General features: G+C 50.1%; 1 protein-coding gene across 2 annotated transcripts; it reads right to left on the bottom strand.

Annotated features, from left to right (window-relative positions):
* Nucleotides 1-2,098: 2,098 nt before the first annotated feature.
* Nucleotides 2,099-20,810, bottom strand: SRI (sorcin). Of its 2 annotated transcripts, none has more exons than XM_008261792.4 (8): nucleotides 20,651-20,810; nucleotides 13,365-13,448; nucleotides 11,623-11,692; nucleotides 6,386-6,429; nucleotides 4,961-5,108; nucleotides 4,568-4,681; nucleotides 3,810-3,868; nucleotides 2,099-2,301 (listed from the first exon to the last, which is right to left on the bottom strand). In XM_008261792.4, the coding sequence occupies exons 1-8, from the start codon at nucleotides 20,654-20,656 to the stop codon at nucleotides 2,275-2,277; spliced, it is 552 nt and encodes a 183-aa protein (XP_008260014.1). In that variant the 5' UTR covers nucleotides 20,657-20,810; the 3' UTR covers nucleotides 2,099-2,274. The 2 variants fall into 2 exon arrangements, with proteins under 2 accessions (XP_008260014.1, XP_002713876.1); XM_002713830.5 differs by lacking the exon at nucleotides 20,651-20,810 and adding an exon at nucleotides 14,207-14,358.
* Between the last annotated feature and the right edge of the window lie 2,792 nt (nucleotides 20,811-23,602).

Genomic DNA, 23,602 nt, shown 5'->3' with positions numbered 1-23,602 from the left:
AGCCAAAGAGCAGGTGTTGGGATGGACCCTGAAGGGGAGCTCCCTGCCCCGGTCCTCTGGGCATCCTCTCTGGCCCTTGACTGGACAGTCCAGGCTCACTCCAGGCCCTATGGCCTCAGGCAGTGTATCTGGGATGCAAGCTGAATTGACTACGGGGCATCCAACATTCACAGTGCTGATTTGTAACCTGGCCAGAATTACTTGAATTAAATGTCAGGGTTGCATAAATATACATCAAATCAAAGAATATCCATGTATATAGCAATATTTTTAAAATGTACATTAGTGAAATGAGACTAGAGATGCTTAGAAAAAATTTTAATTTTCATTGGTTGGCAACTAATCATCTAACTCATTTATTCATTAACTCAAGCACTGTGCCCTAAAAAAGCACTCTGCCAGGAGGAGAAAATAAACTCAATCCACTTTGAGTGAATTCACTTTGCTGTATAACTATATTGCAGTAAAAAGGCAAAGCAAGCCAGTTTTAAATGTAAGACACAGAACCACTGTTGATCCTTTTTAAATCAACATATTTCACGTTTAGAACGGCACAGGAGGTAAGCCTTAACTTCTTTCCAACGACGGGGAAACTGAGGCTCAAGGTCATCTACAATGACCACATCAAGTTAAGAGGCACAAACAGGATTAGAATCCAGAGCTTCCTTGGAACGCCTGTGAGTACAGAATCTGTGTGTGCTGGGGCAGGGTGGAGAGCAGCTGTGAGCCTCGCGGCCACGATGTCCCTGTCTCACACCGAGTCCTGCGCTGGGTCCCTCAGTCTGGCTCCTGCCCATGTGGACTCCATCAGGCAGCAGTGATGGCTCAAGTAACTGGGTTCCCACCACCCCCACGGGACACCCGGGTTGTGTTCCTGGCTCCCAGTTTCAACCAGGCCCAGCCCCAGCATTTCAAGTGGGAACTAGTGGATGGGAGCTTGTCTCTCAAACAAAAAACTAAAAATTTCCATTATAAATGTAATACTGCTTGTTAGAAAATATTCGAACAAGGAGTAGGAAGAAAACAAACTCATGATCCAGACTCCCAGTGGGAGCCAGATCACTCCTTCCAGTATTTTTGTTTGTTTTAGAGCATGGAAACATGGCAAACCCAAATTGGTATATTACTTATTTAAAAATTAGCATTTTAGAAGGAACACATATATATTATAGTAAATTTGGAAAATAATGAAATGTACAAGGAAATTCAAGAGACCCAGAATTGCATTAGCAAAAATTAGCTGTACTTAACATTTTCCTATTTTCCCTTAGTCTTCTCCTGACATTTTTTTTTACATATTTCAGTTTCTAATGTACAAGATTTAGAGGCACAGTTAACAGGTTTAAATGGATGATGAGGGAGGAGGAGTTGGTGCAGACAGCATGTTGCTGAAGTAATCACATAGGGATTCTTTTTGAAATGTTTACCCTTTATTTTCATCTACTTGAAGAGTGTGAGAGAGAGAGAGAGGTATCTTCCATCCACTGGTTGATTCCCTAAATGTTCTCAATAGCAAGGACTGGGCCAAGTCAAAGCCCGCAGCCAGGAGCTCCATCGGGGAAGCAGAGGCCCAAGTACTCGAACCATCATCACCTGCTGTACCCCCCCCTCCCCCCGCCAGCCAGGATGCACTAGCAGAAAGCTGGACCAGACAGAGTAGCTGGAACTTGAACCAGCACCCCTACTGGGAAGTGGGGGCGCACTTCAATGCTCACTCCTCAAAATAGGCTTTAAAGAGTCAAAGACTAATCACGCACGTTGCCATTCATAAAGTCATCAAAACATCTGGAAGTCTTCAAGCCTGACTCAGTTTCCCCTAGGTGAACCTTTCCATGGATGACTTATGTTTTGCATTCAAGTGGAGCTAATTCATTTACACCAGAGTACTGCATACTGTCGCCACTATATGAAAGCCCGCCTAGGAGAGCAAAGGTAACAGGTGTCGTCCAATTCATAACTTTCAGAATCTCTCAATGAAAAACATATAACGCGCCTTCAACATGTTGCATATATAAGGTTAGATAAAAGAGAGAGCAGGAAAATAAGGTGTGACTGATAATGGCTCCAGGAAGTTCCAAATGGTATAACAGATCTTCTATTTGTAAAGTTCCAAAGAATTTATTATCAAAACTAAACACAACAGCTTTTCAGCAGCGGTGAGCACAGCAGCGGTGCAGGTTCCCGCCTGTCACGGGGGCCAGGCGTGAGCGCGGGCAGGAGCAAGCTTTGGCCGGAAGCCGGAAGGCGGCGCGGCGCACCCCGCTTCCTCCGGGTTCACACACTCATGACGCACTGAATGAACTGCAAGAGAAGACCAGAGTTACAGCACGGACCTGAGCTCGCCTTCCCACAGCCCGTTTTAGACCGCTCACAGGGTCCCTTTCTATCGTGAACTTAGCGCCTCAAACAGACCCGCAGCTTTCCAAGGTCCGAGTAAAGGATAAATGGGGAGGTTCGCATTTCACAGAGCAGTCGAACAGAAAATCCAATGGGTTTCTCACAGCACAGCTTACCACAGGAAGCAAACGGTACTCCAATGGCTAAAGGATTAACTCGGTTCCAAAACTAAGATTCCAGGAATGGTCATGGTCACAGGTACTTACCCACAGATACAAATAATGAGTTTAGGCTCTCATCTCACAGTTAGAAGCTCCACTCTAAGGAAGCACCTTTAAACAGTTTATTCCCTCAAAATCTGCCGTATTAAAAATCAAACCTACAACACAACACGTGTATGCGCAGAAACAGCCAGCGCTTCTCCGGCAATTCAGAAACCCGAATTTAGAAGCAAAGAGCCGCGCTGTGAAATGCTGGTTTCCCCAGTAAGACACAGACGCAGACGCCGCTCTCTGTCAATGTTCTTTTTTGTTCTCCCAACATCTGCCTGCATGGGCAAGCTGGTTAGCCCTGTTTTAGACAAAGGAAACTGCACTGTCAGGACATTTAGAAATCTCTCACGCGGCCCCATGTGGGGCCAAAGCGATGCCCTCCATCCCCAGGCTGCCCCTCCAGCCCCACGCTGCCCCTCCAGCCTGGCAAACAGTGGCAGGCTGCATCAGTCCAGAGGTTGGCGAACACCAGAGAGAAGCTTATTTACACACACACCCTTTGAAAAGTGAACTCCTAACTACAGCTGCTACACTGAAAACGTGCTTCTTTGCATTTTGTAAAGAGAAACGGCTTAGGATATTCAGGGACGACGGACATGTCAGTGCTAAAAGCGATTTTTTTTTAATCAATGGCTGAGCAAAAGAAACAGCTGAGTGTCTCCCTGGCTTTGTCACCAACGACCCACAGCTGCCATCGAAGAGGGCGCCTGGTGGCGTGGCCCCATCCTCGCTCACTTTCGGTAGGTGAGTCGTTGTGGGTTGTGTGTCCGCCTTCCACCGTTGAGGAATGCGGGCAGGTGGGGGCCAGCCCTGGGCCTCTGAGGCTCCTTCCCAACCCCTGAGTGAGGAACGCAAGGACAGAAAGCAGACACAGTAGCTGCGTGTTCTCCAAGGACACTCCTGGGCGAAATCTCACAACAATGCCAGCCAAAAAGGTGTTACCACCACACCTGAATGACCCCGCTAATAAATGCAGCACGCTGGCCCCTGAACCCAGACCGCTTAATGCAAATCAAAAGTGTTTTAACTGTGGATAACACTAGCTATATATGAAATTAAAAAATTTTGCATGGTAATTCCTGCCCATGTAATCCCTCATTTCTCTGGCCTGATCAGACGTCCTTAACAGCTAACTTGAAAGGACTGCCCGTTGGGCATGCATCTTCTCCATCTGTTAGCTCTTAAGTTACTGAGACTTACGTCGTCATACGGGAAATTCACAACACCTTGCTGACCAGTATCCCGTCTTCGAAAGCTGTCTGTAAATCAACGCAGTGAAATTCATGAGTGTTCTTTATATAGCTTTCCTAAAATCATAATAGTTAAATTATTTTGGAATTGGGTTCAAATTGCAGTAACACTTAACCGGTACAACCAGTCATGAAGCCAAGACCAAGGCCAAGGCGAAGAAGTTCAGCATGAAGCCAGGAGACTCAGTGAGCAGACTGCCCCCGTTGTCTTTTTCAAAGTGGAGCTGGAACAAAGTATCTCACCATGGAGCTGTGAAAGCTTGCAACTTCCAAGGCCATTACATTTCAGACTTCTTAACAATGTAGATACCGCTTAACTAGCACACAGCAAGCTGGAGCCCCTACTACGACAGATGGGCTGTGATCAACCATCCTACCCATTTCGGCTCTGCCCCAGTGAGGATTCACTTTAATTTGCTCCTTTCAATCATTTCACATTCCAGGCTGAAAACCCTCATAAGATAATGTTCTGGAATATTTTAGTAAGATTTAGTGAAGATTATTTTAGAGGCAGATTACTTACTAACCTAAAAAGACTTTTGGACACAATTTGGTCGGATACACCTAATAGCAATGGCAGACATCCAACTAAACCAAGGGGGGAAATGGGGAGAATCAAAGTACAGAGGCACTGAGATATGTGACATGTCGGACGAGCTGTGTCTTCCTGGCTCTGGGGGTGGGGGAGCACGACCTCACGGGACGCACCTGTGAGGGCCCTCAGCTTGACACAGCAGGCGATGTAGTCATCGAAGGTGATCTTGCCGTTGGTGCTGTACCGTTTTGCAATTGCGTTCACAGCCTGCGGACTCAACCTGAATCCTGAAAGGGAGAGAAACTGTCCAGCGGAAGAACTCAAGGCCTGCCAAAAGAGAGACCGTGACACAAGAACCAAGCGCGATGCTTTAAGGTGCTGAATTCATTTGGGCTAAGAGGACACAACCACCACTAAGAACCAGAAGCTGCCTTCAGGAGCTCTTATTTTGAGAATGAAAAACAGAAAGAACGAGTCCTCCCAGTTCACAAAGCAGGGTGGCCCCATTCCTGCGCCTAAGTGACCCTCTGGTTTCGCGCGCTTTGTGCTGGGTCGGCCATACGCACCCATTGCTGTCAGCGCCTTCTGCAACTCCTGTGGCTCCACGGTTCCACTCCTGTCGCTGTCAAAACTGATGAAGTGTTGTCTCCAGCCATTCAGCACGGCCCAGAGTTCTTTAAATTCAGTGAAACCCATGGTGCCAGACATATCTCTCTGAACCGCCATCAAGGATCACAGCTTCTTTATTTCACAATGTTTTCTAATGATTGTATGCAAGTTCAAGGATAAGAGGCACTCAATGTTCTTTCTGATAAAATGGCTAAAAAAAAGTCACTGCAGATGCTTCTTGCTATAATAAGAATAAATTGATGATAAAACAAAAAAAGATACGACAGAAAGGGCCCATGGAGGAGAAACTCCGAGTAACCATAATAACTGTGGGGAAAGATAAGCTGTGAGAGCCGATAACCAAGAACCGGCAGCACCACCGTGAGCCCACGCGAACAGCCACTGTGTTGCAGGAACTGGGTGCCCAGGCGGGGCTGTTCATCCTCAGCCCTGGGCCCTCTATGCTCAGACATTCCCTTGTGAAACCCTCCTGTACCCAAGGACTACAATTTCCGGGAAACGAGGTGGGAAGGAAGACACCATGAGGTCAGCACAGGAAAACTGATGTGAAAAATCGCATCGCTTGGAAGTCAGGTGTCACTCACATGGAGCAGGCAACGTGACAGACAAAAGCTTTTCTGACCCGCTGGCTTCTGGAAGGGGGACTTCCGAAAGTTTGTGAAGAAATGGAATTCAAAGGTAATTTTGGTGCAAGAAAATTTTGAAACCTATGCATACATTTTTTCATATGTACTTTCCATGAGTTTTTTTATTTTTTTGACAGGCAGAGTAGACAGTGAGAGAGTGAGAGTGAGAGAGAGAGAGAGAGAGACAGAGAGAAAGGTCTTCCTTTGCCCTTGGTTCATCCTCCAATGGCCACCACAGCCGGCACACCATGCTGATCCGAAGGCAGGAGCCAGGTGCTTCTCCTGGTCTCCCATGCGGGTGCAGGGCCCAAGCACTTGGGCCATCCTCCACTGCACTCCCTGGCCACAGCAGAGAGTTGGCCTAGAAGAGGGGCAACTGGGACAGAATCCGGCGCCCCGACTGGGACTAGAACCTGGTGTGCCGGCGCCGCAAGGTGGAGGATTAGCCTAGTGAGCCGCAGCGCCGGCCTCCCTCCATGAGTTTTTAAAGTACCCTTGGCTTGTTTTACTTTGATTCTTCCTTGTATGTTTGACTAACATTCTACTTACTAAACCTCCTTTCGTTCTTTTTTCATATCAAATCACATCCAAAAAGGCAAATCATTTCAGAAGGCTTCTGAGTGGTCATTTGTCTCTTCATGTTGACTGGGTTTTAATTCTGAGATAACGTCCCTTAAGGGTGAATTTTTTTTGTAAGGAAACAACATTCTAGACAAGACTCAAAATAAAGGATACATCCAGCATTGAGACCATAAGTCGACAAGTCTCCAGGTTGAAAGCTGGTAAGAAAAGGACACAAATACATTAACACAGCTTCAGAAATCCACCCTACACTGAGCACGAATTAATTAAGATGTGGTTATTCATATACTTTTGTTTTTATACACAACTCAATGTACACACGGCTGAATTTTATGGAGTTTTAAAGTAAATCTCTTGGTAGATACACACAATTCCTTCTAGAAAGCAAATCTGATTTTAATGAGTTCAGTCGGCACTTATAAAAAAAGGACCGCACAGCGCGTCCAAACATTCTTGCCTTTGACACTGCCGACGGTGAGTTCGGTTCACCCTAAGGAGCCACTTCTTTTCCCTCCCGTGGCGGGCAGGAGGTAGGCCTGCCTTGACTACAGCTAGCTGGTTCTGCTCCTTTCTGCATGGTCACTTGTTTCGCTTTTTCCTTTAATGAAAGGCACTGCGCGGTGCCCTCCTGTCTCAAGCAGCCCGTGGCCTCTCCCCCTACACAGGTAGCTCTCCCTGCACAGGAAAGCGGAGAAGCATGCCTGTTAGAGTTGTGTGCTGAGTCCGGGAAGGCCTGATGACTGACACTGGGGCAGTCACGTTCCGAGGCCATCACTGTTCGCCTGCGGCCGGGGAGTGTCCTCAGGGCATGTCAGAACTCACTTAATGCAAGCAAACCGCAACACACCGCATGGGTGTGGCCCCTCGTAATCTACCTAAAACCTCAGGACGGTGACCGAAAACCCACCCAAGCTCTTCTGCGGCGGGATGGGAATCAGCGGCTTTGCACGGGTGAGAAGGAAGCTGTGAGGCTGGAAGGCACCGGTGACAAGGCCACACAGGAGAGGCTAGTGTACCCCCAGCAAGCTGTTAACACACACACAACTCACACAACCTCGAGAGGGAGGGGGAGGGTGGGGGAGGAGACACTCACAGGGGTGGGGGAGGGAGGGTCTTATCTATTGGTTCACTCGCCAGGTGCGTCTGACAGCCAGGGCTCAAGCTGGGAGCGAGGAACTCAATTCAGGTTTTCCACATGGGTGACAGGACCCAGCCGCCTGAGTCATTACTGGTGCGTACTGGGGTCTGCACTGTAGACCCTGAGACTGGAGCTAGAGCCAGGAACTGAACCCAGCTGGTCCAACATGGAGCGTGGGCGTCTCACCCAGCTCCAGGAGTAACACTCCTTCCAGCTCTGCCTAGCTTCAGGCTTTCTCCTCCAACCAAGTGAGGACTGAGCTAACCTTCATTACCGTCCCGTCGCCGAACAGCACACACTGCAGGCTTTCTGCACTTAGCACAGGTGTCTGTGCGCCCCTGTACCCGGCCCTGGGTGGGCCCCAGCTGTTAGCATGAAGCCCAGCACCGTCACTGGTGCCGAACGTCCCACACACGTGTGGTTTACAGAATTAAAAGACTGAGCACTGTGGCCATGTTGGCCCCTCAGTCTCAGGATCCACAGGCAAGGGGTCCCGGAGGTGAGAGCAGGAGGCAACACTCTCCTACACTCTGGGGAGACAGCCGATGGATGACTCTTCGTTCTGACTTCAAAGCAGTGGGGGTGGGAAGTCCCTCATCTGCACCAGGGACTCTCAACTCCGGTGCCTCTCAGAATCACCTGGAGTCTGCATGCCTGGGCTGCACCACCAGCCAGTGAAGTCAGGGTCTCAGAGTGGGGACCCGGGGGTAGTACTCTTTGACATGCTTCTCAGCTGACCCCGGCCAGCAGCCAAGGTTGAGATCAACACTACTCAGAGAGCGACTCCTGGGCAGCCGCATTAGCAACACCTGCGAGCTGGTGCGAGCTGGTGCGAGCTGGAGGCTCTCCCAGCGACGTCAGCCCCGAGGCGTAGCAAGATCTCCAGGGCAGCACGCTCACGGCGAAGCAGCTGGTTCCGCCTGGGCTGCACCCCCTGGAGTCTCATGACAGGTGGAAGATCGATCGGGTCTCAGCCTGGCCCTCCAGATGGAGAAACACGAGGGCGGCGCCCGGCCCGCTGGCTCTGCAGGCTTCCCAGGTAAGGCCGATGCTGCTAAACTTCGAGCCGCATGGCTCTGGGCGGTTCTGCAGCCGCAGGGCGCGGCCGCTGGGCGGCTCACAGCAAGGTTAGTGAGCGGCTGGGAGACGACTTGCGTCTCCAGTTTTGTGACTGAGCAGCCATCCAAGCCAGAAGCCTGGAAGCGTCCTCAGTCCCCTCAACCCCTGGTACTCTAAACGGTTTTTCGGATCCGTCGGCAGCCAGCGTTTCTCTCCTCCACACCGCTCCAGGGGCCCCCCCGTGGGTCTCCCTGACTCCTGCCCTGCTAAGCTCCTCCCACGGCCCCCAGTTTGGTGTTCAGCCTGCAGCCGGAGGTGTCTGTGCGCCCCTGTACCCGGCCCTGGGTGGGCCCCAGCTGTTAGCATGAAGCCCCAGCACCGTCACTGGCGCCGAACGTCCCACACACGTGTGCCCCATGGAGCTGGTCTCTGCATGCAGCCCAGGGGCTCCCTTCCGCGGCCGGTCTCAGTTCTGTGCCGCAGCCAGGCTCTCTCTGGGCCTGCTGCCCGTGCGCCTCCGTCCGCCTGGTCCCCACCTCCCACGTGCCCCCTGCTAGCTTGGCCCCAGGGGCTGCTGACCTGTCACTTCTCCCTGGTTTAGAGACTGATTCTGCGAGGGAAAGTGCCTGCGTCTGTCTGTGATCCCACAGCCTCTCCACGTACTTATCCCAGCGCCTTCCAAAATGGCCACTGGCCCCGTCTGTAGCTACACCCCCAGCGGCAAGCACACATACACGTCCATTAGAAATGTGCTGGCTGGCTGAACAAACAGACCGACGAGGCTGAATTCTCCTCCATGTCCACCCCTCAGTCTCTCTGTACTGCCCTCTCAGTCTCAGGAGGAATGTGTTTTCTGAATCCAGTCTTCTTATGGCTACTTAAAAGTAATACACTCTCTCTCACTATCCACTCTGCCTGTCAAAAAAAAAAAAAAAAAGTAATACATACTCTGAAATCGAAACACCACGAAGGGCATGGGGCAGTGATTTTTCCATTTTAGAAAACTTTCCATATTCATGAATTCAGTAGCTACCTGTTGAGTATTTAACCCCCGGCTCCATGATGCAGGCCCCTAGAAGCTGGGTTTAAGAGACCAACGGCAGGGCAGGTGTTGGGATGCAGCACTTAGAACATCACATCCCATCCTGCAGTGCCTGGGTTTGAGTCCCAGCTCTGTTCCTGATCCCAGCCCCCTGCTAAGGTGCACCCTGGGAAGCAGCTCAAATAGCTGGGGCCCTGCCACCCACGTGGGAGATCCAGAATGAGCTCGCAGCTGCTGGCTTTGACCTGATCCAGCCCTCGCTGCTGTCAGCAATTCAGGAGTGAAGCAGTGATGGGAAATCTCTTGCTCTCTCTGCCTTTTAAATAAATAAAAATACATTAAAAAAAAGATTTTTATCTATGTATTTGAAAGGCAGAGTTAGAGAGAGAGGGAGAGACAGACAGACAGACAGAGATCTTTCATCCACTGGTTCATTCCCCAAATGGAGCTGGGCTTGTTCGAAGCCAGGAGCCAGGAGCTTCTTCTGGGTCTCCCACATGGGTGCAGGGGCCCAAGGGCTTGGGCCATCTTCTGCTGCCTTCCCAGCCGCATTACCAGTGAGCTGGACTGGAAGAGGACCAACCTGGACCTGAACCGGCATCCATATAGGATGCTGGCATCACAGGCAGCGACTTTATCTGCTGCACTGCAGCGCCGGCCCCAGTAAAATAAATTTTTAAAAGTTAAAAAATGAAGACTGACAGCCGTGTACTTTCTGCATTACAGACAACAGACACGACGCAAGCAGGCTGCAAGAACGGTAAGCAAATCCGCTCCATGGTGGCCCCGGGGACTCGGGAAATGTGCCCTGTGGGCAGCACTGCTCGAAGTGCAGCTGTCCCAATGAGACTGTGGGAAGACTGTTCTCTGAGGATAGCAACCCCTCTGTACATCCCACTTTAAAACCTGCCACACCCTTCGGAACAGCCTGTGCGTCTCCTCTCTTCCCTTTGCTAAACCCTGCTATTAGGCCTCCCTTGTTCACCTCAGCTGTGTGAGGTTCACTATGAACAATTTAAATATACTGCCTGCACCAGTAAAACAAAACAAAACACTCCTCATCCATAAAGTGTTTAGGGTGAGATTCAATGACAGACGCTACAAAGGTTCTCCTGTATTAATTTTCCCCAAGTAGGAAACAGTAAGCATAAAGAATGGATGATGAAGTTAGAAGTTCAGGTACCTCAAGGACAGCCATCTGGTACCCGTGCCTTGTGAAACAGCCCAAAATGCATCCTAAATCCTCAGGTGTGAATTCTAGTTTGAGCATTAGAATTCACAGCTTACCACGGAATTAGGGCTTCACTCTGATGTTATATCTCCATTCACAACCGGCAAAGAAGCACATAGGCAGTGCCCTGTGGGCAAAGACACTGTCTTCCACCCTGGAAGCCTGTCACGGTCAAGGTCAGATCTTGGGCGAGAGCAAGATGGGCACGTGTGGCGTGATGGCACCCCAGCCAGAGGCAGCATCTCGGCTCTGTTCTCCCACAGGCAGCTCGGGCCACAGGGCTCAAAGGCAGGCAGGCAGGCGGGGAAGGGCACTGACTGACTGACTGACTGACTGACGGCAAGGCAATCCTGCCTGCGGGGAACCCAGAGGAGGGAGCCATGCGTGTAAGGCGGTGAGGCGGTCAGGAGCCAGGAAAGGCTCCTCCTGCGCAGCCTGGATGAGCGTCAGTGGAAAGAGGCGAGCAGGGCCCCAGTGCCAGCAGCACGCCCAGGGCTGGGACCAGAGGCACAGGGCCGGCCACTCGCAGCGCTGAGTGACACCAGGCTCGGCACCCAGCAAGCTCTTGGCAAACAGCAGTCACTGTCAGCGGCTGTCCTGAACCACAACGGAGCTGGTGGATTTCATCTCAGCACCTCCGCTGGTGCGAAGGAGGCCGCAGGTGCTGCCTGCCTGGCTTACATGGTTCCAGAGACACCGACCTCAGATGGAAGAACGCAACCGACTGGCAAGCCCAGCGGCGTGGCTCACCAGGCACGTCTCAAAGCAGCGCTGTGAGATAATAACCACACTTTGCTTTAAAACTTCTAAACTTGGCTGGCTCAGAAAAGCTCGGTGCCCCTGAAGTCCGCGAGGAGAAGCAACAGCTGAGATACGGGGCGCGAGCGAGTGTGCAGAGAAACCCGGGACGATCAACTTACGTTTGTAGCCTCCGGCAATGCCGGACTGCGTCAGGCACCGCTGTAGCTCGTCCGCATCTATCTGCCCATCCTTGTGAGAAAACAGGGAGAGGTCTCAGAACAGCGAGCTGAGTTGCTCTTTAAAGTTCTTCCCCTGCCGCATTCAATGCAGCAGTCATAATAGTAATAATAAAAGCAACCATCATGCGTGAGCATTGTTTTTCAAAGAAACTCTTCCCAAAACGGGGCATGCCGCATCATCCTTCCAACTACTCTCTTCTCAGTCTGAGCAAGGAACGTGCCAAAGCTGAGCATTTTTAGCTTATTTATGGAGCTGCCTAAAAATCTCTTTTCTCTCATTTCCGTCTCTCTCTCTCAGCGGAGGAGGGAGACAGCAGGGGACAGAGCAGCCATCAGTAAGTCATCGGCTTGGTTCAAACAGAAGAGGCCTCTCTGATCACCTATTCTTGGGATGTGATGGCTTTGCAAGGCATGGTTTTACCTGGAAGGTACACTGGATGCGTTCCCAGGGCTCATTCATTGGCTGAACTAGCTCAGAACTAAATATATGTTGTTTGCAGTGGTTTTAAAATAAAGTGCCCCAGTCCTCAAGTCTGGTAAGTCATAAATGACGAGCGGGGGCTGGATGAGCGGAGCTGAGGCTGGGGCTGCTGAAAGCTAAGCAGGTGGAGTCACTTACACACTGGGGAGGCGGCAATCTAAGAACGCTCGTCTCGAGGTCTGCCTTGTCTTGTGGTTTCAAAGATACAGATCGATAACATGCGGCAGATACTTAAGAGGAAAGTCTTCCTGGTTTAGACTCAACTTTCCATTCAGATTCTTCAGCTGCATTTCTTAAGAGTGCTACCTTCAAAGGTGGTCCTAGGTTTTCATCCCATAACGTTCTGTAGCATTTTCACACTCAGTGTCTGCTAATTCTAGCTTTTGATCACAACAAGACTAAGTAGAATGCCCAAGAGCAAACACCCCTTCTGGACACGTCTGTGTTCGAACAGCAGTGGATCTGCCACACACAGCAGCCTCACCAGCTGGGGACTGTGCCCCCTCGGGGTAAGCCAGCAGCTGTCATGCAACCCGCAGAGGTGAGAGGTCTTGGGGAACTGACCTGAATTCTGACTCTAGGTCAACAGGCCACACCACCTGATAGGGACACGAAAGAGCCGGCTGGGGGACATCATCTGGCTGTCACAGGATTAACTTCCTGATACCACGAGGAGTAGTACCTTTCTTGTTTGGAAGCTGCTATTTTTACCATACCTACCTATTTCATAAGGAGGGAAACGCTGCAGAATCAAATTCAATGCAAAGAAATGCATTAGAGCCCATCCACGTAATTACTAATGCATGTCTTTACCTTGTGTAGCCCAGGGCTTATGTTCACCAGAGCTTGAATTTCTGCTCTTGAAAGCACCCATGGCCCCAGAGGATTCACACCGAAGGGCGTTCCAGCTCCCTTACACATCCGCAAAGTGTACTCTGGCCTACCCAACTTCACCCGCATTCAATCAAGGTTACTTCTGAACTGAACCCACAGAAACAGCAGTAACATCTGATCCTAACTTGTCCTGAGTATTACAAAATAACGACCCGACGCTGGAAACAAACAACTTTCCTTCTTTCTTTGGGAGAAAGGAAGCGACACATTTCTAGAACCAAGTTCATTTTTTTTCAGGTCCCACTGGCTCAACAGCTAACACAAGTGCAGACTCTGAATTTGAAAAGGAAAAAGTGGAAAAGCCAACCTGTCCAGCTACGGCAGCAAAGTACCCGTAGAGAGGATCCTGAGTTTGTGCAGGAAACGAGGGTCCTCCGGGAGCCCCTCCGTACTGTGGGATAGAAACACAAAGGTGTCATCTGCGGAGCCCAGGGTTCTTCGCTCGGCACAGGGCTTGGGTGCAGGGCCAGGCCATGCCCGCCGCCCTAAACCGGGGGCTGACCTCCCCCACCCCACCCCTTTTCTTCCATTCGCATCCCGCTAGAACTTTAAGAACCGGCAGCTTGGACCTGGAGGGGATACCCCGCCTGGGCCACGATTTGAACCTGCAGGCACAGGTAGCCTAGGCTGGTGACTTAAGGGCAGAGGGTAGAAGCGTTGTGCTCTGTCCCTGCAGCTTGTTGGGGGCTGTCAACAGGTCTCAGGCTCCTCCTCGGAGCTCGGGAGCTGGCGGCAATGCGGCCTGGCGCGAAAGGGGGCGCGGATGCGGGTGCCACGGCGACCCCGACGCGGCCCGGCTGCCAAGGCTTCCCCCTCTACCTTCTCGGAACGGAGAGCGGTAGATGGCAGGGCTCTGCTACACTTAAAATGGCTTCGGGGGAAGCCGGGAGGGAGGAGGAAGAGGAAGCCAACACCCAGTGTGCACCATTTAGTGCCGCCAGTATCCAACTGCAAGGTGGGCGTGTTGGGTCCCAATCCCCAGGCGCCAGGAGGAGCAGGGGCAGAGGGAAGAAGGGAGCGGGAGACAGGCGCCGAGCGCGGGGGCTGGAATGAGGGTGCGAGCGCTCAAGGGAGAGCCGGGGCTGCGGACGCCGGAGGAGCCTCCCGCAGCGCCTCTAAGGCTGGCCGGAGCCCGAGGCCAGCACTTACCCCGCCTGCGTAGTACCCGCCGCCAGCGCCAGGGTGCCCGGGGTACGACATGGTGCCGAATGCGCCACAGCCGCCGCCCTGCGCGCTCCGCCTCCCCGCCCCTGGGCGCCGGGCCGCCCCCGAGCGCACCACGTGGGCTGGCGGGGGACACGCACGCGAGCCGCCTCCCAACCGGGGGCCCCCCCGAGGGCGGGGCTCCCGGGCCTGGACGCCTGCGAAGCGCTGCGTGTGCCGGGCCAAGGCTGCGCTCGGGCGAAGGGCCCGGGGTGACCGCGCGCACCTGCCCCGCGACGCCCGCCCGCGCCTCGCCTCCCTGCGCAGCGATGGCACGTTCCAGCGCCGTCCAGCGCCCGCGGGCCTCTGTGTGTGCTTCCTAATTGGCTGTCTTCTGGCCCAGCCGTCTGCGTGGGGAGCTTTACTGGGAGAGGGGAACTCGCCGTCAGCAGAGGGCAGGGTGCGGTGGGAGACGGAGGCACTGGGGGAGCGGGACCCCGACAGCGCCCCTGGACGCCGGGAGTGAACTCCTGGCTGGCGCTGCGGCTGCCTCGGACCGACGGGGCGCGCTGGCATGACCTGGGTGGTTCTGGAAGAACAGTCCCTCTCCTCGAAATGACTCGGTAGAGCAAACCAGCGCAGAGTGGTGGACCGAGAGAGCTCCGCTCGGGTTCCCCGGAAAACTTTTTCTCTGCGCATTCGGATCTGCCGCAGTTCAGACGTGACATGTGGGTTTGTTTTGTGTCACTTCAGTGACACAAGAAATTGGTTGCTTGCCCTTGACTATTAAGGACTAGACTTATTAAAGATTTATTTATGTATTTGAGAGAGAGGTCTTCCATCCGCTGGTTCACTCCCCAAATGGCCGCAATGGCAAGAGCTGGGCCAATCTGGAGCCAGGAGCCAGGAGCTTCTGGGTCTCCCACGAGGGTGCAGGGGCCCAAGCACTTGGGCCATCCTCTACTGCTGTCCCAGGCCACATGAGAGCTGGATCGGGGCTGGCTTTATCTCAGCGGTTCCTTTGTCTACTGAATCAGAGAGCTGGATCAGAAGTGGAGCAGCCAGGACTGGAACTGGCGCCCACGTGGGATGCCGGCGCTGCTTTACCTGGTACATACACAGTGCTAGCCCCTAGACTTACTATTTTTAAAGACATTATGAGAATTACAAGATTTGGGGTGTTTGTAGTAGGGGTGTGCGGCGATCCTGCCCTGGGCACCTGCCCGCGTGCTGCTGTGCGTGTCCGCACATGCGCAGGATGCTCCATTCCGAATTCCTGGGCTGCCACCTGCCACGTTCATTGTTTTCTTCTTGCGTGTAATTTCCCTCACAGGCCCTCTCCTGAGATACCCATCCTCATCCTGAATCCCGAGGAAAATTCCAATGGTTCCTGTTGCAGGAAATGAACGCTATGTGGCCTGCTTTGCGTGGGAGTCGGGAAATAGGTTCCTGCGTGTGCAGCCGCAGGCAGACGTCAAGGTGGATGAAAAATCCGGTCGGTCCTCTGGCCTCTGTTTTCGCATCTGTTTCATCCCGAAGAGATGAGCTGCGCTGAGGAGCAGCAGGGGCAGGGCAGGACTCAAGGTTGAGTGCAGTCTCTTTTAAGACTCGAGTTAGAAAGAAATGCGAAGCATATAAAACATGAGTAATGCAAAATCAGCTTTGTGGGCAAGAGACCGTGCTAATTACCATCTTAGCTGTCTTTGGATATTTCCCTGCTGTTCCTCTGCTAAAGAATTGGGTTTCAGCGGAGTCGCATGTGAAAACTTAGGAAGCCAGCAGCTGCTTTGGTTTATGAATGAAATTGTGGCAACTAATCTCGACATATATATAAGCAGAATATATTTAATATGTGCCACGAGCTCCTTTAAGTGTTTTATATGTTTTCCTGATCCCCATAAACCTCCTGAGTGTGCACTATTATCGTCCTCGTTGCAGAGCTGGGAACAGGGGAGCTGAGAGAACGTGCCCAGGTGGAAGAACACAGGGCAGGCTGTGTGCGCTCCAGGCTGTGCTGCAGGCGCCTCTGCCCTGCACCAGGGAGCCCCAGACTCTGTAAAGGGCCAGGGAGGAAGTGCTTTAGGCTTTGAGAAGTTCCCCTGTCACATCTCCTCGGTGTCCATGGACAACCCTTAAAGGCATGATATGGCTCTGTCCCGGTACAGCCTGTCTTTTATGGCCACAGATTTGAATTTTGGATAATGTTCACATGCTCATATTATTCTTCATTTGATTTTCTTGAACGATTTAACATGGAAGTAGCATCCTTAGCTCCTGGCTGGACGAGAACAGGAGGTGGGCCAGATTTGACTTCAGGCAGTTTTCCAACCCCTCCCAGGAACACCTCCGGCGTGCTGGTTCTGACTCGGGGGTGTAGGGGCTTACCAGATGGTCTGCATGGAGCAGAGGCTGGAGGGAGTGGTGGCTGAGTCACCCTAAGGAGCGCCAGCCTCCTGGGCTGGGATCCGTGTTCTGGGGGAAGTCTTCAGAGTCCTCCCCACTGCCCAGGAAGACCAGCAGGAGGTGTGCTGGGAGACCCTGGCTTGTCCGTCTGCCTCTAACACAGCCAGTGGACGTCACCGTGACAGGCTCCACGCCGCCAGGCTGTCGTGAAAGGCATATCCATGTAACGCAGATCCTTTGAGTCATAGCTGTTATGCAATCCGAAAAACTCCAGGAAAGAATGAAGACTACAAAAGAGGACTCTAAACACAGGAGGTGCTGGTTTTTCTCTTCTCTTCTCTTCTCTTCTCTTCTCTTCTCTTCTCTTCTCTTCTCTTCTCTTCCCTCTTTCTTATTTATTTGTTTATTTATTTATATGTTTATATGTTTGAAAGGCAGAGTTACAGAGGCAGAGGCAGACAGAGGGAGAGGTCTTCTATCCACTGGTTCACTTTGCAAATGGCCACATAAGCTGGAGCTGGGCCAATCTGAAGCCAGGAGCCAGGAGATTCTTCCAGGTCTCCCATGTGAGTACAAGGGCCCAGGCACTTGTGTTATCTTCTACTGGTTTCCCAGGCCATAGCAGAGATGCTGGATTGGAAGTGGAGCAGCCGGCTCCCAAATGGGATGCTGGCACTGCAGGTGGCGGCTTTACCTGCTACACCACAGTGCCAGTTTTAATATTCACTCCCGTGGCTGGGGTAGAGGTGGAAAGTGAGAGACAGTGTTCCTACGGCTCTGGTAGGTGCCAGCTGTCCTCTTGGAGGCTTCCTTTAGGCGTTACACGGAAAGCACTGCTCAAAGGAGTTGTAGGCGCTCACACTTAGTAGATGAGGGCACTGGTTTGTAAATAACTGTCCAAAGGTACACCCCGGATTTTGACTCCCAATGTCTAAGTTTGATGCATGGGTGTTTTAAAATAAAAATGAGCTTGCCGGCGCCGCGGCTCACTAGGCTAATCCTCCGCCTTGCAGCGCCGGCACACCGGGTTCTAGTCCCAGTCGGGGCGCCGGATTCTGTCCCGGTTGCCCCTCTTCCAGGCCAGCTCTCTGCTGTGGCCAGGGAGTGCAGTGGAGGATGGCCCAAGTGCTTGGGCCCTGCACCCCATGGGAGACCAGGAGAAGTACCTGGCTCCTGCCATCGGATCAGCGCGGTGTGCCGCCGCAGTGCGCCTTCCGTGGCGGCCATTGGAGGGTGAACCAACGGCAAAAGGAAGACCTTTCTCTCTGTCTCTCTCTCTCACTGTCCACTCTGCCTGTCAAAAAAATAAATAAATAAAAAAATAAAAACGAGCTGCAAAGGCTCCACACCAAGCTTACACTTCTTCTCCCCCTCCCCCGATCATATTGTGCCTGAGGAATCAGGCAGGGGGAGGGCTCCACATAAAGCATCTCACGGGCAGAAAGCCCTGCAGGGGCCCTGAGCATCTGCCTGCCTGCAGGACCACACCTCCCTTGTGTGTGAATTTTCAACCAAATAAAAACTCCCGTGAGACAAGAACCCATTCTCCTTTCACATCACAGAATCCTTGCTGTGGATGCTGCAGTCCACAAACCCAGCGATAGAACAGCCGACCACCTGCTGGCAAGGCTGGAACAGGAATTCCGACCTGGGGATCCGGAGTGCAGTGCTGTTTGTCCTAACAGTTTACTGAATGCCAGAAAAACAGCGTGGCAGTGACCGAGCCTTGCCACGGATTCAGGGTGGCGGCAGTGGCATGGGTTACGGAGATAGAGGTTTGCAGATAGGAGTGGAGCATGTTTGTGGCAGGAAGACATTCATATCACAGAACACTTTTTTTTTGAAGTTTTACCAGGTTTATTTATTGGAAAGACAGAGTTATGGAGAGACACACAGAGACAGAGAGAGAGAGAGAGAGCTTCCGCTCACTGGTTCACTCCCCACATGGCTGCAATGGCTGGGGTTGCTATGCTACAATGCTTGCCCCCACAGAAACCATTGACTCACATGCTCCAGTCATGCAACTTTATAGCAGCCATAGAGAAGGCAAATGGCTGGGCTGAGCTCTTGCAGGGCTGACCTGGCCGGGTGGAAAGGTTGCACCCCAACGAGGTGTAGCTGTGACAGTTGCTGATCTGCCTTGCGGACAGGAGCCCTCGCCAGTCTGGCGTGGATGCTCTCTGTGTGCTTGGGGAAACGTTGATGTAAACAGGGATAGTGTCCAGGAAGAATTTCCTCTTCCAGCCACGTGGAGGAAGAGCAGGTGTAGCTGGGGAACTGCAGTTTGTTTCACCACTTCCCGCAGGTGAACGAATGAACCAGGAGTCTAGCATTTCAGGGAGGGTGAGCAAAGGCATTTGCCACGAGAAAGCTTCCGTTTTCTTTGAGTTCCAACCTGGGTGTGGCACCCCATGATTTAAATACTTCTACCTTAAAGAGAAACTCACATCTCCAGGTCTGAGTGTATAATAACTGCGCAGGTAACCAGTATCCCTGTTTTCTTTTCTTTCTTTTCTTTTTCTTTCTTTTTTTTTGACAGGCAGAGTGGACAGTGAGAGAGAGAGACAGAGAGAAAGGTCTTCCTTTGCCGTTGGTTCACCCTCCAATGGCCACCGCGGAAGGCGCACTGCGGCGGCACACCGTGCTGATCCAATGGCAGGAGCCAGGTACTTCTCCTGGTCTCCCATGGGGTGCAGGGCCCAAGCACTTGGGCCATCCTCCACTGCACTCCCTGGCCACAGCAGAGAGCTGGCCTGGAAGAGGGGCAACCGGGACAGAATCCGGCGCCCTGACTGGGACTAGAACCTGGTGTGCCGGCGCCGCAAGGCAGAGGATTAGCCTAGTGAGCCACGGCGCCGGCCCAGTATCCCTGTTTTCTAAAAGATTTTTGGTAGAAGACTGCAGAGTTGGGAATAAAAGACACCTTTTTATCTCTTATTGTCCAGAATAGGAGCTCCAATTTCATGTAATTGTGTGATTCTTTCCCAGGGATAGTGAAACTGCTGGCATTGATCTTTGAGAGCTTGCGTGGGAAGTATTTCAGTGGCTTTGGCAGTGCTGACGGCCCAACCAGCCCGAGCTGTCTGTATTTTGTGAGAAGCTACAATTCATGAGATTATTGTTTGGATAAGGAAAGGATCCATTGTGCTATGTTTTAATACTGTAGTCAAATGTACTGTAATATATATTGTAGTACTGTAGTAAAATACACTGTAATACACTAAATACCACACTAAATATAGTAAAAATACACTAATAATAAAACTGTAGTACTGTAGTAAAAATAATACTACAGTTTATCGTACACCACAAAGCAGTAGTTTGTCAGATACCCATGTCTCTGTATGGGAGAATCAAACTCTCTCAGTCTAAGACACATGACGGTATTTCAAGAAGTTTGCAGACAATGAAATGAAAAGATACATTTTGGTGCAAAACATTTCTGAAATTCATGCATTTCCACAAATTTTTTGAAGACCCCCTCATATTATCAGAACTGTAGCTATCTTTGCCTTACTTATGTGTCAAGCTCTGTAGAATTTGCTGCAGTTACCATTCTATGAAAGAACCTGTTTCCATTTTATTAACATAGGGTGGGTGAAGGTTGGAGGGGTAACTTCAACTGGATCTCATTTTCTCAGAGCAAAAGAAGAAAAAAAGCAAAGCCTTTATTCTTGGTAAACAAGTGACATTTGGAGAACTGAGTTGTCTAGGAAGCCGAAGTTGTTAGGTTATGCTAATATTCTCCATGGAAAAACCAAAACATCATTTTCGTCTACCTTTTAAACGTCTCAAGATTAATAATATGCTTCTCCAGTTGTAAGTGATTTCCTTTGCTGTACTGATTGTGGACCTTATTCTTGACTTTTAGCCCTTACCCATCAAGCATTTAATAATATTTTACAAGCACGAACTTTGCAGATAATCTCTGCCTGAAAGACGAGTTACTGACGCGCACAGATGAAGACCTTATTTCTGATGAGCAGACTTAGCACCTGGGCTGTAGGGACCCGCGTAATGCGAAGTTCATCATAGAGCTTTACTTGCCTGCATCCCGAGGGGAAGGCTCACAGGTAGAAGCTGGTGGCCCTTAGAGGAAGATGTCCTTGCCTGTCGGCCAAGTGGAAGAGAAGTACGAGCTGCAGGAAATACAAGCTGTGATAGCAGGCGAATTGCATCGCCCTCTTGATCTTTGGCAATCAGTAACGAACTGTAAATGTATTCAGTGTTGGTGCCAGGGAGGCCTTCTATGAAATGTACTGATTTCAGTGCTGGAAAGAATGACCGTCGCTAAGGTAGCCACCAGCAACAGAATTAAACACACAAACAAGTCAATATTTGACATTCCTCTGGAATTACTACCTCCCTTAGGGGCCCTCTGGAGACTGGCAGGAGCGTGTGATGCCCCAGTGGTGTGTGGGAGCTGACTCACGCTGGCTGGTCAGAGCCAACTTCCAGACATTTTTCCAAATTGTTGTTAAACACTGTCAACCTTGTAAGTCAATTTTTAAAAATGTACTGAAAACCAAAGTGGTGACTACTCAAAATGCATGTCTGCATTCACAGTTCAGCCCTCTCTGAAGACCCCTTAAACTTTAAAATCTCCATCTGCCCCTGTTGTCTGTCTTCTGCTCCCATTTAAATCTATACACTGGGTACAGGAGACAGCTTATAGTTATTGAAAGTAATTCGAGTAAAACACAAGCACAGCAAAATGTGTTTTGCAATAGATTTTTTTTTTTTACCTGAAATTAACCTTTAGTAATTGAATATGTGGGACTTTAAAAAAATAAAATAATACGTGTTCATTAAAGTCTGTAGAATCCAAAATAAAAGAATAGAAAAATCCCCTCCCACCCAGAGGAAGCCATTGCTAATATTTTTATTTTTATCCTTTCAGGTTATGTTGGGTGCACAAAAGCATCAGCTTACTTACACTATTTTTGATCTAAGATAGGAACGAACATCTTTTCATTTCATTAAATATTCTCAGTCAACACCATTTTTGATGGCTGCAGAGTATTCACTTATATGATCATTCTGCACTTTAGCTAACCAGCGCCACATATTTTGGGTTGTCTCCAAATTTTTTATTGCTATAGGCAATACTGAAATAGCAATATCATAGTTAAAATCTTAAACACACATCAGGTTGCCTTTTTATACATATTCTTTTTTTTTAACTTTTATTTAATGAATATAAATTTCCAAAGTACGGCTTATGGATTACAATGGCTTCCCCCCATATCGTCTCTCCCACCCGCATCCCTCCCCTTTCCCACTCCCTCTCCCCTTCCATTCACATCAAGATTCATTTTCGATTCTCTTTATATACAGAAGATCAGTTTAGCATACATTAAGTAAAGATTTCAACAGTTTGCTCCCACACAAACATAAATTGAAAAATAATAGATGATTTTTTAAATGATGATGAAATCAGATCAGACCTATTGTCATGTTTAATCCCAGTGAGAGTCAAGTTGGGAATTGATAATTTCTTCTTTTTTTTTTTTTTTTTTTTTTTTTTACAGAAGATCAGTTTAGTATATATTAAGTAAAGATTTCAACAGTTTGCACCCACATAGAAACACAAAGCGAAATATACTGTTTGAGTACTCATTATAGCATTAAGTCTCAATGTACAGCACATTAAGGACAGAGATCCTACATGAGGAGTAAGTGCACAGTGACTCCTGTTGTTGACTTTACAAATTGACACTCCTGTTTATGGCATCAGTAATCACCCTATGCACCAGTCATGAGTTTCCAAGGCTATGGAAGCCTTTTGAGTTCACCGACTCTTATCTTGTTTAAACAAGGTCATATTCAAAGTGGAGGTTCTCTCCTCCCTTCAGAGAAAGGTACCTCCTTCTTTGAAGACCTGTTCTTTCCACTGGGATCTCACTCACAGAGATCTTTCATTTAGGGTGGTTTGTTTTTTTTTTTTTTTTTTTGCCAGAGTGTCTTGGCTTTCCATGCCTGAAATACTCTCATGGGCTTTTCAGCCAGATTGGAATGCCTTTAGGGCTGATTCTGAGGCCAGAGTGCTGTTTAGGACATCCACCATTCTATGAGTCTGCTGAGTATCTCACTTCCCATGTTGGATCACTCTCCCCTTTATTTATTCTATCAGTTAGTATTAGCAGGTACTAGACTTGTTTATGTGCTTCCTTTGACTCTTAGTCCTTTCATTATGATCAATTGTGAACTGAAATTGATCACTTGGACTGGTGAGATGGCATTGGTACATGCCACCTTGATGGGATTAAATTGGCGTCCCCTGGTATGTTTCTAACTCTACCATTTGGGGCAAGTCAGCTTGAGCATGTCCCAAATTGTACATTTCTTCCCTCTCTTATTCCTACTCTTATGTTTAACAGGGATCACATTTCAGTTAAATTTCAACACTTAAGAATAACTTTGTATTAATTACAGAATTAAACCAGTCATATTAAGTAGAACAGACAAAAAAACTACTAAGAGGGATAATGTATTAAGTTGTTCATTAATAGTCAGGGCTATGCTGATCAAGTCACCGTTTCCCATAGTGTCCATTTCACTTCAACAGGTTTCCTTTTTGTGGGGAGCAAACCGGACTGGACTGAGTTACTGGAATTAAGACTTATTCTATGCATCTGCTCTCCCACAATATGGTGCTGGGAGAGAAGTAAACAGCTTTTACACAGTTGCCTCCAGTTCAACCAATAAACTGTAGGACTTGCTCCTGATTGGAGAGCAGCGTACTCGGCGTGTGGGCAGCCGAGTTGGGATTGGCGGAGGAGGACTATAAAGGAGGAGAAAGACGGCATGCACCAGGGAACATCTAAGGGGAACATCTAGCTGAAGGAACACCTGAGCAGCCCCCGAGAGAGCCGGCCGGCGGTGTGCCGCTCCCCTGCGGAAGTGGGGAATGTGGCCAGGGGGAACTGCCCTTCCACGGAGGTGGAAGGGATAGTAGCCAACCCGGGAAGAACCAGCAGCAAACCCGGGGAGGGCCGA

The sequence above is a fragment of the Oryctolagus cuniculus genome, chromosome 16 (assembly GCF_964237555.1).
Source record: "Oryctolagus cuniculus chromosome 16, mOryCun1.1, whole genome shotgun sequence".
Lineage (NCBI taxonomy): Eukaryota > Metazoa > Chordata > Mammalia > Lagomorpha > Leporidae > Oryctolagus > Oryctolagus cuniculus.
This window is presented reverse-complemented; position numbering and strand designations above follow the sequence as displayed.